We start from the raw sequence: 17,172 nt of genomic DNA on the forward strand, positions 1-17,172 counted from the left end.
CTATCGTCTTTAACATATCTTACATCAGATAAAACTGTTATTGGCGCAAATTTGATGTATCCGTAGCCTTTATGGTTTCTTTCGACGGTCGGTCTGCGGAATGCTAGAAGATCTTCATCATCGACTTGGAACGTCTCGGTGATGTGTTTGGGAGCACTTGACTGTGACGATTGATCTAGAAGGGTTAGGGTGATGTTTCCCTTGAATGGCCATTGTAGTCTGTCATCGAAATTACTTGACATCACGTGAACGAATAAAGCAATCTGTTCCCCCTTTCCCGAGTCTACTCCATACAAATTAATCCTCAGGCAAAATTTGTAACCATTTTCAAGAGCCGTATAAAAGCCAGGAGAATGTAAAGCCGGAGTTAAACCCCTTATCGCTTCTCGTCGAAGCCGGCCCACACCGTAAATTTCCCACATGTAAAAATATTTACAAACGTGCGGATGAGTCCCTGAAGCTCGGACACTGCGCCAAAGGTCTGATATGGTCTGTTTCATATCGGACACTTCACTATTTCGGGCCTGTTCTGACATTCGAAAAGCTTTGACCATGTCAGACAAGTGAGCAATCATCACACTGTGAACATGTTCATTTACATCTACCCTAAGGCCAGTGAACTCGCAGCCAACCACGTTAAACGGACACTTGATTTGAATAGCAGGACATTCATTTTCAAAATGTTCATCCACTTTACATTTCGGTATATTACTTTGACCGCAATTCACACATTTAGTGGGATAGTATGTACATTCCTCGTCGTAGTGGACTTGCAGATACTTCCACTTTACTTTTATCGCGCAAAATCTACAAGCTGTTATCCTTTCGATGCAATGTTCCGTGACGTGAGTTGAGATCTCTCTTTTGGCCATGTTCATTCCACAATCATTCGGACAATCTCTAAGAACAAATTCACACTCCGACAGATGAGTTTCTAGTTCACCGAGGCGGCCTTTCCATGTACAGCCTGTCGTTGTCTTGTAGCGACAGAAGACTTGGCGATCCATCATCATTTTGTTGACAAAATTATCAACATGTAGCTGCGATTCGTTCATACATATAGCAGAGAGCGGTTATCGCCACATTTCGATTTTCGTCTGACACTGTTTCTTTTAATTTAACAACATTTGAACGATGTTATTTAAAAACTATTTATGTCAATTTAACCAGATCACCTTCGATAGCCCTCTTGGGTTATTTTTTTTGTTTCGAGACCATCGCATCCATAATGTTAGAAAGAATTAACATTAAACAAGTGTTGTTTTAATATCGTGTAATGAAACACACAGATTTGCTTCTTTTTAATCCAATTTATTGATACGCCAACCTAACGCTGTTGCGCTAGTTTGTTTCCCACTTTCGACGAATTTTTAATTTTTCTTTTGCGATCTTCGTTTTCAAAATCTCTGCGCCAAGAGAAAAATAGAGCGTTTTCTCAAGGCGAGTTCCAACGAATCTTTAATTTTTTCCTCTGCGTGTCTCTGTTAGTTACCTTACAAAAATATTGGTCAAAAAAGTTACAACCGGTGATTCCACAGAGTACACCTAAAATTATTCATAAAGGTCAACCATGGTTCGTAGCATACTCTTAGCTTTTTTGCAGAGGTAATTTTTAAAGTTGTGTAACGTTAACCAAACATTGTCCTGTCGTCATTCGTTAACATGGTACATTTGTAAAATGGCCAATTTGGGATCTGTCGTGTTTTTTTGGAGGGGGGGTCCTACGTTTTTGGGGCGAAAAAAAGCTACTGTGTTCGAGAACAAACATTACTCGTGATGTCATGGTTATTACATCATATTCTTTTCGGGTTCTGAGATGTTTTGGGGGGTCTTTTGTTTAGGCTACATTTTGCGTTGGAAGCATCCATGACGTAACATGCCTTATCGCACACGACATAGTACGAGGGCCAATTTTGGCTCCGTCATGGTTTACTTTAGTAGTCCGGGTTTAGCTATGACATACAAACTTGGCCACCAATGATTTCGTTATATCATCCGTGTTAAAGAGCAAAGATGTTTACGACGTAATATGCCTTATGGCACGACATTCGTAGGAGGGGCAATTTTGGCTCTCGGTGTCATGGTTTACTCTGGTAATCCGTAGAGTTATGGAATGTAATGGGTGTTGGAATGTGATGGGTGTTGGGATGTAATGGGTGTTGGAATGTAATGGATGTTGGAATTCGTGGGCTTAGCAAAAGTATTTTTTAAAGATAGGCTACGTTTCGCATTGGAAGCACAAATATTCTTCGTGATATCATCGCGTCAAAGAGCAAAGATATCCATGACGTAACATGCCTCATCGCATACGACATAGTACGAGGGCCAATTTTGGCTCCGTCGTGGTTTGCTTTAGTAGTCCGGGTTTAGCTATGACATACAAACTCACCCACCAATGATTTTCGTGTTTGCATATATGACGTATACTCGTGATTCTACACGCAATCGAGACTCAAGGTCATTTGGTTGGCTATAAAAACGGAACACGGTTGAGCTAGAATCAAACCACTGAGAAAGCTACGACTCAGAAGAACTCGAGAGAACCTAAGAGAAGTCAAGAGAACTCAAGAAATGGCCCTTTCTAAGGAGAAACAAGAAGACTTTCCACCACAGGTAGCGGAAAACTGTGCATGTTTGGCAATGAGATGTCGCGACGCAGACCAGATGTCAGATTTGTATAGAGTATTTTTTCTGCATAGAATCGAGAGCATCACGAAGCGAGTGAAATTGTTGGTGAAGTGCCTGTGCGAGTATCACTCTACTTCTTCGTTTATGTACTATATCTTCAGCAGATTGACAACCCCCGATGCTTCGAACAAGAACCTATTACTGAAGTTCATGCTTACCCTGGGAGGCTCGAGTGTGAATCTTTCGGCATTCAATTTGAACATCGCAAGTTCGTCTAAATTATCTTTTTTAAAAAACTGTACGTTGCCACCAAACATTCCAGAATTTGCAAGCGAATCTGTGTTGTCGAGACGGTGTCAAGTCATACTGAAAGAATCACAATCAGAAAGGATCTACGCCTCTTGGGAAAAGACCATGCTGAAACTGCACGAATCTTTAAACGTCCAAGTTTTAACAGACCAGGCATTGATGAGAGCAATGCTAGCCTGTAAGATTTTGACTCTTCTTGAATTGAAAAACGGGAGTAAAGCATTCAAAATTAGCGAGAGAGGAAGGTTGTTATTGGATGAAGTGTTTCCTTGTAACCTTGAAACCACGAAAGCCTAGCCGGCAAGTGCTATGTGCCTGCATGAATTCTTTGAATGGATACAACGGAATGACGTAGTTCAGACAGCTGTGGACGAATTTATATCCAAAAACCAAACGACTGCTAAAAACTTTGGATATCGTTTGCAGGGAGTGAAGATTAATTCGCCCGAAAGTATAATCACGATGGTGTCTCTAAAGACGCACGATGTAAACAATTACCGGTGTCGGTACGATCACGAACAGTGCGGATTTGTATTACCCGTGGGCCGTGGTGGAGTGTTAATCGGAATGCCTGTGCTGATGAAACTAATGATGTTGTGTTCGATGGCCTATGTATATGTCCATTACAGCAATAGCGGCAATTTAGATCGAGATTCGTTGATCGCTTGTATGCTATATCATTTGAAAACGAACACCTCGTTAGGATCGAAGAAAGTGCCTTTACACAAAGTCGACAGTCTGTTGGAGAAACATTTATCTACAGCGAGAACCATGGACGTAACCACTGTCGTTATACCTTTATCTGCATCTGATTATCGCACACCGAAAGGGACTCACAAGAACAGGAAAAAGAAATTGGTGTGCAAGGTCGCGAAGCCCACTGAAAAACAAGACATTAAGTCCTTTGTGAGGAATTGTGAAGATAAATTCAGGAAAACGAAATGCGACACTAGTTTTACTGAAACGCATGATGCTGTAGTCGAGAAACTACTAAAAAAGGGGGCAAAAGATTTTAAACTTTGTATAAGCGATATCCCCATGGGCATGGGAACGAGGCAGAAATCAAACGAGAACGAATCGGAGAAATTAAGTCCTTTGTGAGGAATTGTGAAGATAAATTCAGGAAAACGAAATGCGACACTAGTTTTACTGAAACGCATGATGCTGTAGTCGAGAAACTACTAAAAAAGGGGGCAAAAGATTTTAAACTTTGTATAAGCGATATCCCCATGGGCATGGGAACGAGGCAGAAATCAAACGAGAACGAATCGGAGGAATGTCCCCCGGCAGTAGGGGACAAGAGAAAGTTGTTCGCGATCTGTAGCGATGACAAAGATGATGGTGATCTCCTTGCAACAGATTCGTCGCATCCGGTTTTTTCACAAAAGAAAATGCCGATCACGACGGGTAAAACCGCGTCAAAGGACCTGATCGTTGTCAAGAAGCCACAAACCGGACAGTGAGTACAAAAATGAAAGTGACAGTGACAACAGAGAAAGCGAAAGCGAGAATGCTTGCATTGAACTGAGCGACTGTAGTGGAGCTGAAAGTGTTTGCGATAGCGAAGGAGACGAAGAACCAGTTCTGCTAACAACGCGATCTCAGAACAGGCTATCACCCCTCAACTCGCCAAACAAATCGTTGCGAGTACAAGTTTCCCCGATGAAGGTATCACCAAATCGTCGTAAGCCCAGAAAGGACCAAAAAATCCAAAACACGGCGGCCGACTCGAATGAATGGCAATTAACGTCACCAAACAGATGCGTTCAGCCACGACTACTTCGTGGTGAGCAAAACTCGGCGAGTGATTTGAAATCAACAACGCAAGACCAATCTTCCATTTCTGATCGAGATGAAGAAATGTCGGATGTGGAGGCTGGAACCGAGTCATACTCGGTGCGTGTATGTGAGCGGCGCGTTCCGGCTTTGCATTCTAAGTCCACAGACGACTTAACAGAAAGATTCCACGAAACATTCAAACTGAAGCTAGCTATGATCAAAGAGAACAAAAGTTCACAAAACGACACACCCTTGAGAAAGCAAACAAAACCTGGACAAAAATACATTGACAAACGTGTAAAAAAAAAAACCCAACAAAACCCTTGGATGCTGCATCTGTACTCGAATGGTGAGGTCAATTGAACACAATCAGCAAACGAAGACGAAACTATCGACATTCCAAAAAAAGGTAGTGGCCATAAAAAAATCAAAAAACACACGAGTTCTTGTCTACTCAAAAATCGTATGGATACAAAAACACATATAACACACAAAGAGGAAAAAAGTTCCAAATGCAGTTGACACAAACAACCACATCAACAAAATCCCTGCTGAAATGATCCCCAACTGTGAGACAAAGTCGAAACCATTCGCCAAAAGATTTTTTCCTACTCTTCGTCTTTGACAAAGAAAAAAAAAAAGCGATGTGGAATGAAAGCCAGAACTACCAGCGGCCTGAGCGCTTACCAGCCCACGGCATTTCTTTTGGTCGAGGCAGCGTCGACCTATCCTCTTTTTTTTGGTCTCGTCCATCCAAATTCACCACTCACTCACTAGCACCAAACCATTCTTTTTTTGAAAAAAAAAATACAACAAAAAAAATTCACGTGCTCTTAACATTCATAGAAAAAAGGTTCATGTGGTCCTCTGATGTTTTCAACCTGTGTCTTTTTGCTTGCTTCAACGAAACCACAAGCACACCTTTTTTAGGACTGGTGTTGAAGTCGACTATGGCGGACGTGTTTCAATCGCTCTGTTAAAATTTCTCCGCCTTGGTCCCGAATATGGCCTTTTTTCACTAATTAATAATTTAGTAATGCCTAAAAACAAACCAAAAATATCCTGTGAAGCTTTCAAAGAAAGAAAAATGAAGCGTACACGCGAAGGAAGCTCACAAACCGACGAGGAGGTCTTGGAGGATGACAGCCATGGCTGCCCAAAATGCAAGTCAACAAATACTCGTCTTGCTGAAATTGATGAGAACCTTGAAAGACTACTAAAGTTAACAGACGAACTTGAAATTTACAAGAGCCGATTTAAATTCCTCGAAGATGAACAGAAGAGCATGCAAGAAAGACTCAAAAGTTCTCAAACTGAGATAAAAGAAATGCAAGGTTTACAAGATTGCTTCGTTGAACAACAGAAGACCACTGAAGCTTCACTTCAACGCGTTCAACGTGATTTTGCTGAATTGCAACGCCGTCATATTAAATTAGAGTGTCACAGCCGTAGAGGTAATTTGAAATTCTATGGAATAAAAGAACGCGAGCATGAATCGAACGAAGACACAGAAGATTTATTGGGGATTTTTTTACGCACCGACTTAAAGATCCCTAAAGAGGACGAGGAAAGTATCAAGTTCGATAGAGTGCACAGGACATCAGCTCGTCGAGTATCGTCTAGCAATCCGAATTCTAAGCCACGACCGATTATCGTTAAGCTTTCCAGCTTCCATGACAAAGTGTTTATTAAATCTTTCATCAAAAACCTTACGAAAGGCTGCAATCTTGGAATTTCTGACGACTTTCCAGAGGTGGTGGAAGAAATGAGGAAAAAGCTGTACCCAGTACTAAAAGCCGCCAAGCAAGAAAAGCGTACTGCATTTTTCAAGGTAGAAAGGCTAATTATAGATGGGTCGCTTTACCCCGGCCCTGACACAAGTGCTTTCCCGCTCTACGGGCATTTAATGGACGTATAAATTAGCTTAGAAACTTTTATGTTATTATGCACGGCCATATTTTAGGGGCCAGTAGTGCTTAACAAACCAAATTCGCTCGATGCGCAGTCAGTCAACACCACGCAAATTCAGAGGTAAGTCATGGAGTTTTTGTTCGTACCTCTTGTGTTTTTGCTTTCTTTCTTGTGTTAAGTTGTAGTGTTGCAGATTGTCTTATGTGAATGTTAACTGCACGTGTGTATGTTCAATAAAGTTGCAATTATTCTAAAAAAAAAATTAAAAAAAAAGCACACCTTTCAAAAATAAATCTCCATGAGAGGTGGCAGTAGCAGCAGCAACAGAAAAACAAGCTTTATAGACCTGAAAAAGGACGACAAGGTGGATGCAGAATTGCAAAAATCTCCTGAACACTGCTGACTTAAATCATGGACGCTCCAGGGACGTTCGTCAAAGGGCACAAAGATGTGTCTTCTCTTGTCGTGTCACACAAGTCTTGCTGCTTTCTCACCACATCTTTTAAAGAAGATGGTATTGGTCTCGTCACCAACCGTGCACGCGTTAGCACTCCTTTAAAACAAAGAGTGTTGTGCTAATTCCGAAGTAGCTAACGTGGGTTTTTTTTCTGGAGAGCCCTAACTTTTGGGAAGCGCGAATCGAAGCCAGTGATCAGAGCAAAAATACATTCTGTTAATGGAATTTGTGAAAAGACACTTTTGTTGAAACTTCACTCTTCCAGTGGACAAACTTTTGAGTTATTATACTTGTCGACAATGTATTCGAGAAGTGTTTCCAGATTAACGCAACCAGCTAGTTAGATTTCAGATTTTTCTCTAGTTACATCAATTGTCCTTCGTTGCTGCGATGCATAATTTGAACCCAAGTTACCCTGGTGAAAAAATGTTCATTTCTTCAAACGCCGCTAAACACCACATCCGATATACAAACTCGGTCATAGCCGGTCCTATCAACATGAGCTGCAGTAAATTCCAAGCTAGTAGCCAGAAGAGATCTGACCGAACAAAAGAGCGGCACCAAGATATCAGAGTCAAGAAACCAGCACAGCTCGTGGTGAAAATACCGTTGGACCTTTTACCACAGGACACCCAACTCCGGTTGCGACGCGAGCAAACTCAAAACTTGGATGCTTCTATAAGCTACCAAAGAGAGTCACAAGATTTGAAAAAAGAAGAAGAAAAAGAAGAGGTGACAACGAATTTTATAGTATAAAGGATCTTCAAAAATACGCAGCGTAATATCACGGGATAATTTGCCTTTGACGATCCGATCATGAGATAATTGCCGTAATTTTACGTTCTAGTCAAACTTGAACGAGTGATGTTAGCTCACGTGAATATCCGTCAGCGTAGGAGTGTGAAATCATTGATTTTCTTAAACTTGACATCAGTTAGCCTAACAACACATCGAAGCAGGTAAACTATGTCATCATGCGAAACCAAATACCTTTCCCAAAAAAGAAGAATTAAGGATGACATCAATGCTTTTTTTGTTTATTGACGTCAAGAAAGTATCTCTCTGGCTAATAAAATGAGCCTTATAAACCAAAGTTTTTAGACGAGTTCGAGAAACTAAAACGACAAGATCGCTATGAGACATCTATTAGCTTAGTTATTTCCCCTGTGATTCTCGCCATGGCTTTGGATCGATGTTATATTTGCGCAAAGGAAGAATGGGAGGCGCCAATGTTCAACAGAAATGGCGTTGCCTTCCATGGAGACTGTGCCACTAGGTTGAAGAATGACCGGTGTTTCTTTTGTCTAAAAGAGGAATGGGGGTTGTCAATTTCTGACAATGGCCTTCGTTTTCACTCGGAATATATCACTAAGCTCCAACATGCAAACCTCGGAGAGCTCGACCAAGTGTGCCTTATCCTGGACTTAGATGGATTCATGATCGGCAATCAATGTTACTGTCGCGAACTTGGCTGGGTGAATCGCGAAAACGAATGTGGTAATTATAGATTAAAAATGCCATGTCGTTTTCGCGATTTGAACGATGCCGACAGACGAAGGGCCGTTTTCGTGTCCAAATTCGTGATAGGTCTACCTTTTGACACCAGATTGGAGGAATGTCCGATTGATTGCAAAGACCTTGCAAACATAGTGGAGCCTTTATATTTCAAGTCGAAGAGCGAGTAAAGGAATCTGCTTGCCTACAAAGGTGGCCACTTGGAAAAAGACTTACTAAAATCTTTGGGCATCCCTTCAATAAATTTGGAAGATCACAGATGTCCCAGGTATCGCCAGCTAATAGAGACTGGGTACAAGCGGATAAATGGGAGTGGACAGCACAAGATACACTGCCCAATGGACGAGTGTTGTGCATTTTTTAAATGGTTCACACTCAAACTCCAAAGGCATTCGTTCAGAGCCGGAAAGTCCGTTTTGATGTGAATGTTTGTGTCTGGTCGCTCTTGCATTGATCGATTCCCAATAAAATTCGCAATGGGCCACACTGATTATAATGTCATGGATCACGGCATGAAACTCAAACATTCTACGCCAAGTAAACAATAGATTGCGTCCATCCGCTTTTTTTTTCCAATTTCGTAAACCATTTTACATTCGATTATACACAAGCAAATCATGAGATTGCGTCATCAAGATGGCGTGTTTTCTGATTTCAAAAAAATGTATAAATTGGCTGAGCCATTTCAATGCCAAGCCTCCAGGAAGTCTTTTGTGATAGTCAACTGCCTTGCCATCTAGAGAGGCTTGATAAATTGCAAGGGATAGTTGTTGTTAATCAAGACTTTGATTGCATGTTGCTTTTCTTTGTGTTTCCCTCTATTTGTTGATGGGATCTTCTCCGTTCTATCAAGGAGTGTCTTGATCTTTTGTGTTGAGCTGGGTGATAAGAGTAGAAATCAAGATATTTGTCAGTGTGTGTTGGCTTCCGGTACACGTTGACCTGTATGCGACCATTTGGTTTAACTGTTGTAGTGTCTAAAAAGGAGAGACCGTAGTCTCTTCCAGCCTCACTAATAAATTGTATGTGTGGGTTAATAGAGTTGAGGTGAGCATGGAACTCCTGCATGTACTCCTTTGACAGACCAAACGTGGCTGTCATCGACGTACCTATACCACCATCTTGGAGGGTGGGCGGCCATGGAAATTGCTCTTTCCTCTACAAACTCCATCACCAGGTTGGTTATGGTGGCATTCACAGGCGAGCCCATGGCCCATCGAAATGTTTGACGATAGTGCTTCTTTTCATAAGTAAAATAGCTATGCCGCAGAACGAACTCTAACAATCGCATTATGTTACCCTTGGAAACGTTGGTGCGTGCTACTAGGTTGTTATTGCGGTCTAATTTTTCACCAAAAGTTTTTACATACATTTTAAAAATATATTTCCTCCAATAAGAAAAAGAGTTGACTATTTTTGCTCTTTAACTAGAAATTCACCAAAGATGGACTGCAGATCTCTTTGGGTTTCTTTGCTGCTGAAGCCACCACCATCAAAGTTACAAAGACCACTGGAACCATGGCAAGAGTACAAGAACATTTACAAATGCTGCCATGGCCATGACAAATTAGCCAATTTAATCATCAACTTAGCCAAAGAAGTACATGTAACCTAAGACCAAGCACAGGTAATTATTTATGACCTTAGTTATTTACATTATTCCCCTTGGCTTTTATGAGTGGTCAACTTACTGTATGTTAAGTTTAGTAGATCCTGTATGCCTTCCTGAGCCAAAGTCAGAGCCACAGCCAGGGCTGCAGTCACAGCTGCAGTCAAAGTTGTACTCAGAACAACAGTCAGAGCAAGTGGCAGTGGCAGAGCTACCATCAAACCTGCAAAGACCATTAGATCCATGGCAACAATACAAGGGCATTTGCACATGCTGTTGTCAACAAAACAGATTACTTCATCAACCAACCCAACAAAGCAGACATGAGAAAAGGACAAGCACGGGCAATTATTTCACAACTCAAGTATTTTAGCTGATTTTAACCCTTTCACCAGTCTGAGCCTCTTTAGCAGCTTATTAATTTTCTGCCCCATAGGAACTGGGCCGCTTTAGTGGCGTTCGAACGCTGAGGTAATGATCAAGCTCAAAACAGAATAGAAACCCTTAAGAGGGGATTACATGTATTTCTCAATATTGTAAACCCATGGAAGATTGCATTAGACGGATTTCCGTCATGTGCATACAAATGTTGCAAAATAATGGCATCAAAGTCAGTTTTAAAGGTACCAATAAATTCTTTGGTCGGATAGTTTGTTGTTCTGATTCTGTATTTATGTCTTCCGATTCAGAGGATCCTTTTAGTCTTTCTGGAAGCCAATTTGAGCTAGATTTGGACGATATTTTTGGTGAAAGTAACAAGGAAGATGGCAATTTCGAAGGATTCGTTAAAAACGAAATTCCATCTGAAATTCAGCGTCAGTGGTCGCGAACAGCTGACGACAACTGCCAACATTTTACAGAATTTAATGCAGTAAATACTGGCCCTACGAGAAACAACAGAGGAAAGAACCCAGGCAACAGTTTTGGTTTCTTAAGACATGGACCAACAGGAATGCCACTAAGAAGTGAAGCGAAAATCCAAGGCAACACAGAACTCAATGGACCCCTGTGGAAAACACAAGCGAGCTTCAAGCATTTTTTGGCGTATTGATGGCAATGAACGATTTGATTGAAAAGGCACGTTATGAAAACTATTTCGAAAGAAATGAGCAGTTCTGGTTGTTCCATTTGCCTGGTTTTTGGAAAGTTTTCAGCCAACAAAGATTCAACCAAATCAAACGATACGTTTTTTTAGTGATCCCGGCGCTAAAATTCCTCCGAGAATTAATGAAGATTTCAATCGTATCTATAAGGTCAGGCCTTTCCTTGACTATTTAACGTGAAAATGTTGCACTGAATACAACTGTACTGTACAATACTCTTGATGAAGCGATGGTTCCTTTCAAAGTCAGCTTGGGATCAAGCAACGAATTGCTTTCAAGCCTGTTCCTTGGGGCATCAAACTGTGGCTGCTTATCAATGCAAACAATTTGTACCTTACGAATGTTGAGGTTAAACACGGCTCTAACGCTGTTTGCCAAAACGTACAACACGTTATTTTCGATTGCGTTTTTATTGCTCTTGCCAACCATTTGCGCTTGTGTCCCTCGCTTTGGGACCACACGGTCATACATGATATTCACACCATGAACGATGGTGAGCGCATGACGCTTTCCGAGATTTTTCGACGCACGGATATGTTCAAAGTTGGACACTACGAAATTCTCAAACTTTTCGTCATATACTTGGTTTCCATATTTCATTTCATCGGATGTACTCTGGAAGATGTCGATTATCTAACCAACATAGAATGCTTGGTATTTAACGTGATGGACCAAGAATTTCGTGCAATGCACATTGATGCCAACTTTCTTGGAAGAGGAAGGTTTTTCGATAACATTCAATCCCTAGTGCACATGTTAGCAATGCACAGAGCTGTCTTGACAGTTCTCCGATGCATTTACACATTTTGATTGCAATGGGAGGAACACGATCCCGACAAGGAGACGTTAGAGGACTATAATCAAGGAATGTTGCAATTGATGATCCATGATCTCGAGACCATGATGTTACATGAATTGGTGCGCCGTGTCCAAGAAGTGTATTGTCCTAGTCCAGCAGACTACATCATGATCGTCACTATGCAATGCTTCGACGAAAACCCTCACTTTCCCATGTTTCGTGCTATCATGAGATCACTGGTAGATCCCACAAACCTAGAAAACACGAGCGACGGACGTAAGATATTCATGGTTCCAAACGTAACGTATGCATGGCTCTGTGAAATTTTTGACAAACAGCGCATCAACTTTGAAAGGAAAGAATCCAAAACATTTTTGAAGCCATGATGACCTCCATCACCAGGGAGGGCATCCCCGTTATTACAAGATCAAATCGCCACGGGGGTTGTTCTGGCGAGACTGGGCATTCTGTATCTATGTTTGAACTATCGATCGATGCTAACACGGCATCAGAAGTCACCATTGAATCGGCCATGTTGAATTTGGTGACGAAGTTGACGGAAGATATTCAACAACGAATCACGAAGGCCGTACGAGAATCGCAATCCCCCGTTGTGCTTGATCGGTGGTTTAGAAATGAAATGGTGGATATCGAAACGAGACGATATGGTACGGATGCAAATCGGTTCTTTGGATTCTTGTCACACCTCATACTAAATAGATGGGCCTCCTGGTACACGCAACAAGTTGTAGGGAATTGTGAAGGGAATGCAAAAATTACCCACGTGCCTAGCGACTTTAATCATGCTCGATTAAAACTGATACCCCATTGGATGGTGCAATGTGCCAAGGATCCAAAGAACGTGAATGCAGACAATGGATACGTCCGTGTTCATCAAGTGGAGCGATGGCCTGTACTCGTCTCCACTATTCGTGATGTTTCGGTACAAGACACTTTCCAAGGCGAATTGGCGTCTGCTTCGGACAACGGATCTCTCTTACCATTTCACAAAGCAGGATGCACCGTCTACGTTCATCAAACACTCATGATACTCCGCTTAGGTGTGACTGAACTTGAAGCCAAGAAGTTGCGCAGTGCTTGTTCTGAACCCGACTAACCCATCAAGTATTGGACGTTCAATGCAAAACTACACCCAACACTTTAGGCGACCCTGCAAAAAAAGGTGTTTCGCGGATTGGCGTAAAATATACCACAACAGCCAATGCGTTAGTCTACAAACAAGATTTGGATGGGCGGGGCACTGGTGCATGGCTTCACCTCTCTCTTTTGTCGCGATTAGAAGGTGTTTTTTCTCCTTCGGCTGCCACCTCTCGGGACGCAGCTAAGACATTTGCCACAAGGTGCATGCGAAGAAATTTGACGGATCGAAAGACGCTACTGTATTTCAACAAGTGAGACACTGAACAACCTTTTGGTGTCATCAAAGTGGACGTTGCACGAGGAGGAGTGCTCCCTCGTGTCAACCTACCGCGAGAAAAAAAAGCTGACGTTGTCATGGCCAGCATGGCCATGATACGAGGTCACAGTGCATCTCTCGGGATAAAAAGACAATGCGTCACGACCTTTTTACCCCAGCACGAGACAGCTTATGTTACCCAGAAATACATGGCTAGTACGGGAAAAGTCAAAAAAATCCAAGACCGTTGTAAAGCCAAACAAACTAAATACTTGGCTGTGGCTTTTAAAAGATGACCACACAAATGAAACATGCATCAAAAACAAAACCAGAACATTACACCAATAGAGACCGGCATGACATTTTGCCCAAGTACTAGCCCTTCCCCACAGCTCATGCATAATAGACTAATGCCCCGGTTCACACCACACCTTAAACACGTTTTCAAGATGTTTAGTTAAACATGGTCTCAAAGTGTTTTCTTTTTAAATAATGTATACTGATTTTTGTTACCTAAAAGCTTAGCACAGATCAAAGCATGTATTGAAACCCATCTGAATCTCACATAAAAAGCCAGTCCTCCATTTTTCTGCACTTTGTTAATACCAGGTTAATTTAACATGTCTTGTTGGTGTGAATGGGTTACACGCCAAAGGCCAAGGTCTCTGGCATTGGGCAGCTGCTAGTTAGTTAAAGTTGAAGTTGGCTGCAGCAGCAAACTGTAACCAGTCCCACCAGTCCCAAACTAAGACCATGTAATACCTTGGAAGAAATTATAACTTTTCGCCATGTAGCGACGTCCTCTTTCACTTTTACGTGCATTCCACCGCTACAAACTAAGACCATGTAATACCTTGGAAGAAGAAACAACTTTTCGCTGTGTAGCGATGTCCTCTTTCACTTTTACGCGCATTCGACCGCTAAGCAAGCAGATATCCCACAACAACAAACCCCTGCACATTTACTGAGAATCCAAGACTCCATCCGTAAGTTGGTGAAGAATTTCACTTACTCTATCTGGCATCTTGTTGCCTCATTGAAACAGTCAGAATCAGTGCTGCTGAAGCCACCATCAAAGTTACAAGGACCACTGGAACCATGGCAAGAGTACAAGAACATTTACAAATGCTGCCATGACAAATTAGCCCATTTAATCATCAACATACCCAAAGAGGTACATGTAACCTACGACCAAGCACAGGTAATTATTTATGAACTTAGTTATTTACATTATTCCTCTTGGCTGTTATGAGTGGTCAACTTACTGTATGTTAAGTTTAGTACATCCTGTATGCCTTCCTGAGCCAACGTCAGAGCCACAGCCAGAGCTGCAGTCAAAGTTGTACTCAGAACCACAGTCAGAGCCAGTGGCAGTGGCAGAGCTACCATCAATCTTGCAAAGACCATTAGATCCATGGCAACAATACAAGGGCCTTTCCGCATGCTGTTGTCAACAAAGCAGTCCACTTCATCAACCAACCCAACAAAGTAGACACGAGAAAAGGACAAGCACAGGCAATTATTTCACAACTCAAGTATTTTAGCTGATTTTAAATGTCTGTTGTGACTCAATTTCATTTGAAAGTTATTGTGTGTTAATCTGTACTGGACTTCCTGTTAATGTTTTGTGGTCACCATGACTTCTTTGTTTGTGGCGTGAGCATTCCATGCATGCAAAGGGCACTTTTTTATTACTTCCTTTACATTACATAATGCCAATTTTATAATATCCCACGAAAATATTTACAGTTCTGTGAAACGAGGGGGGGTTTATGACCTAAAGGTTTAAGGTACATTTTAATAAAATATTTCTTCCAGTTAAAAAAGAGTTCGCTATCATTGTTTTCTCCTACACTAGAAATTCTTTTAAGCTTGGACTATATCTCTTTAGGACCCTTTGGACCACTTTAACCATCTTTTCTTGGCTTTAACAAGGAAGAAGTTAACTTGAAAGTGAATGTTATCATTCATCCGGATACAATTCAAGTGAAGAAATTTATAAATCTTTTTCTGGAATTTAGGTCTTGATTATCAACAAACGTTTTGACTGAAACCATCAGTCTTCATCAGTGAAGTTTGTCACGTGATAGTTCACTATCATCACGTGACAAACGTCGAGGAACGGAGGCGAGGGCCCGGTCCCAAGTGTGAGACAGAGAGTTAACTGTGTAACTCACAAGTTGCCATCACTGCAAAATGGGTTATGACATGGAATGCAACCCAAACACAATATTCAAAACACCAAAATGCCACACATTAAGTGGAAGCAAACAAAATTGCATCAGGAATCCCTGACTAGAGGTTAAACTACAGTGCAGTTCAATTTGGATACCAGTGCTCGACCTTAGCAGTGACCACTAGCCCAGGGATAGTAAAAAATGGGTTTGGGCTAGTATTTTTAGAACTATTAGCCACCGGGCTACTGGAGGTAGAACAGCTTTTGGAAAGACAAAAAAAGAACAAAAATCAGTTTTAGTTGATCACGACAGAGACAAAGAAATTAAAAAAAACTTATCTCGCATTTTGGGATAGATTACTCCATTTGTGGTCAGTCTGTGAACACAAAAGGACTGGAAGGAGGACTGAACACTAGTGGGACCCAGAAATTCACGGAGAGGTCGCCATCTTGTGATATGTTGATGACAATCTTTGATTTTGATTGGGCTCTCAATCAGTAAGAAGATGATAGAATCTTTTTTCCAAGAAATGAGATACTCTCAAGAAGAAAGGAAGTAAAGGAAGATGAAGCACAACCAAGCAACTCAAAACCAAAATATCCTGGCTATAATGCCACTAGGGGAGCTGCCCGATGGATAAATTCAGAGGAAAGGCTAAGGAGACCAAAAAGAATGTTCACAGACTAAAAGGACTTAATATGTGGAATGCTGAAGGCATGCCACATCTTAAAACCAGTCGACTGTCTTTTTTTTTGTTTGTGGTTACAAATGTGCATACCCCACGGATATTGAATTAAGCTCCAATCGGGTGAATTTACTTTTATACCCTTCAGTATTTCCAAACTTCCCTGTCGGGATTACAACACATATACCTTTCCCAGCCTTCAAGATTATCTGCAAGCGTGTTAGACCACTTGGGCACCATGACGCACTTCCGTCATCTAGATGAAAGGAAACATTTACTGTGGAACCTTTCTGCCTGCCATGATAGACACAGTATTAAACTGTTTGATAAAGTGGACAGATGCTTTTTCTTTGAGAAAAGCAAGCTTTTAAGGTAAAGAGAATTTTCTATGTTATTTCTAGATCTTGCTTCGTACTTGTGTGTTCCACTGTGAACATTAGTTTGCATAGAATGAACGAATACTTCATTAGAAGTATTTAGCAGGGAAAAGCGGAAAACGATGTTGACAGCGAGTAAAACCAGCCAAAGCTATTACGGGTAACCCATTAAAAGCTTTGTCCGAGGAAATAGGAAGCAGGTGGAAACTTTTCTTCATTTTTTTTCTTTTCCCAGAGGTGGGAAGAAAAAAGGATTAGCGCCACATGGTCGTTATTTTCGAAACCACAGAGCCACAAAAATTTTAAAACGTTAATGTACTTAAAATTTTATCAATATTCCACTCTTTATTTCGTACAAAATATATTGCCTTTTTGTGTTATTTAAGCGGTTGATTCAAAGCGAGTA

General features: G+C 41.3%; 1 protein-coding gene across 5 annotated transcripts in view; it reads right to left on the reverse strand.

Annotated features, from left to right (window-relative positions):
- Positions 1-17,172, reverse strand: part of LOC138003967 (neurochondrin-like) — a 104,742-nt gene that overhangs the window by 66,689 nt on the left and 20,881 nt on the right. Inside the window, exon 3 of one of the 5 annotated variants that reach the window (XM_068850307.1) lies at positions 13,177-13,281. The exons of the other annotated variants lie outside the window; for them this stretch is intronic. Coding sequence (XP_068706408.1) covers positions 13,258-13,281 — 24 coding nt within the window. The 3' untranslated portion in view covers positions 13,177-13,257. Of the gene's footprint in view, positions 1-13,176; positions 13,282-17,172 lie in introns of those variants that run through there. 5 annotated transcript variants of the gene reach the window in all.

This window comes from Montipora foliosa, chromosome 5 (assembly GCF_036669935.1).
Source record: "Montipora foliosa isolate CH-2021 chromosome 5, ASM3666993v2, whole genome shotgun sequence".
NCBI lineage: Eukaryota > Metazoa > Cnidaria > Anthozoa > Scleractinia > Acroporidae > Montipora > Montipora foliosa.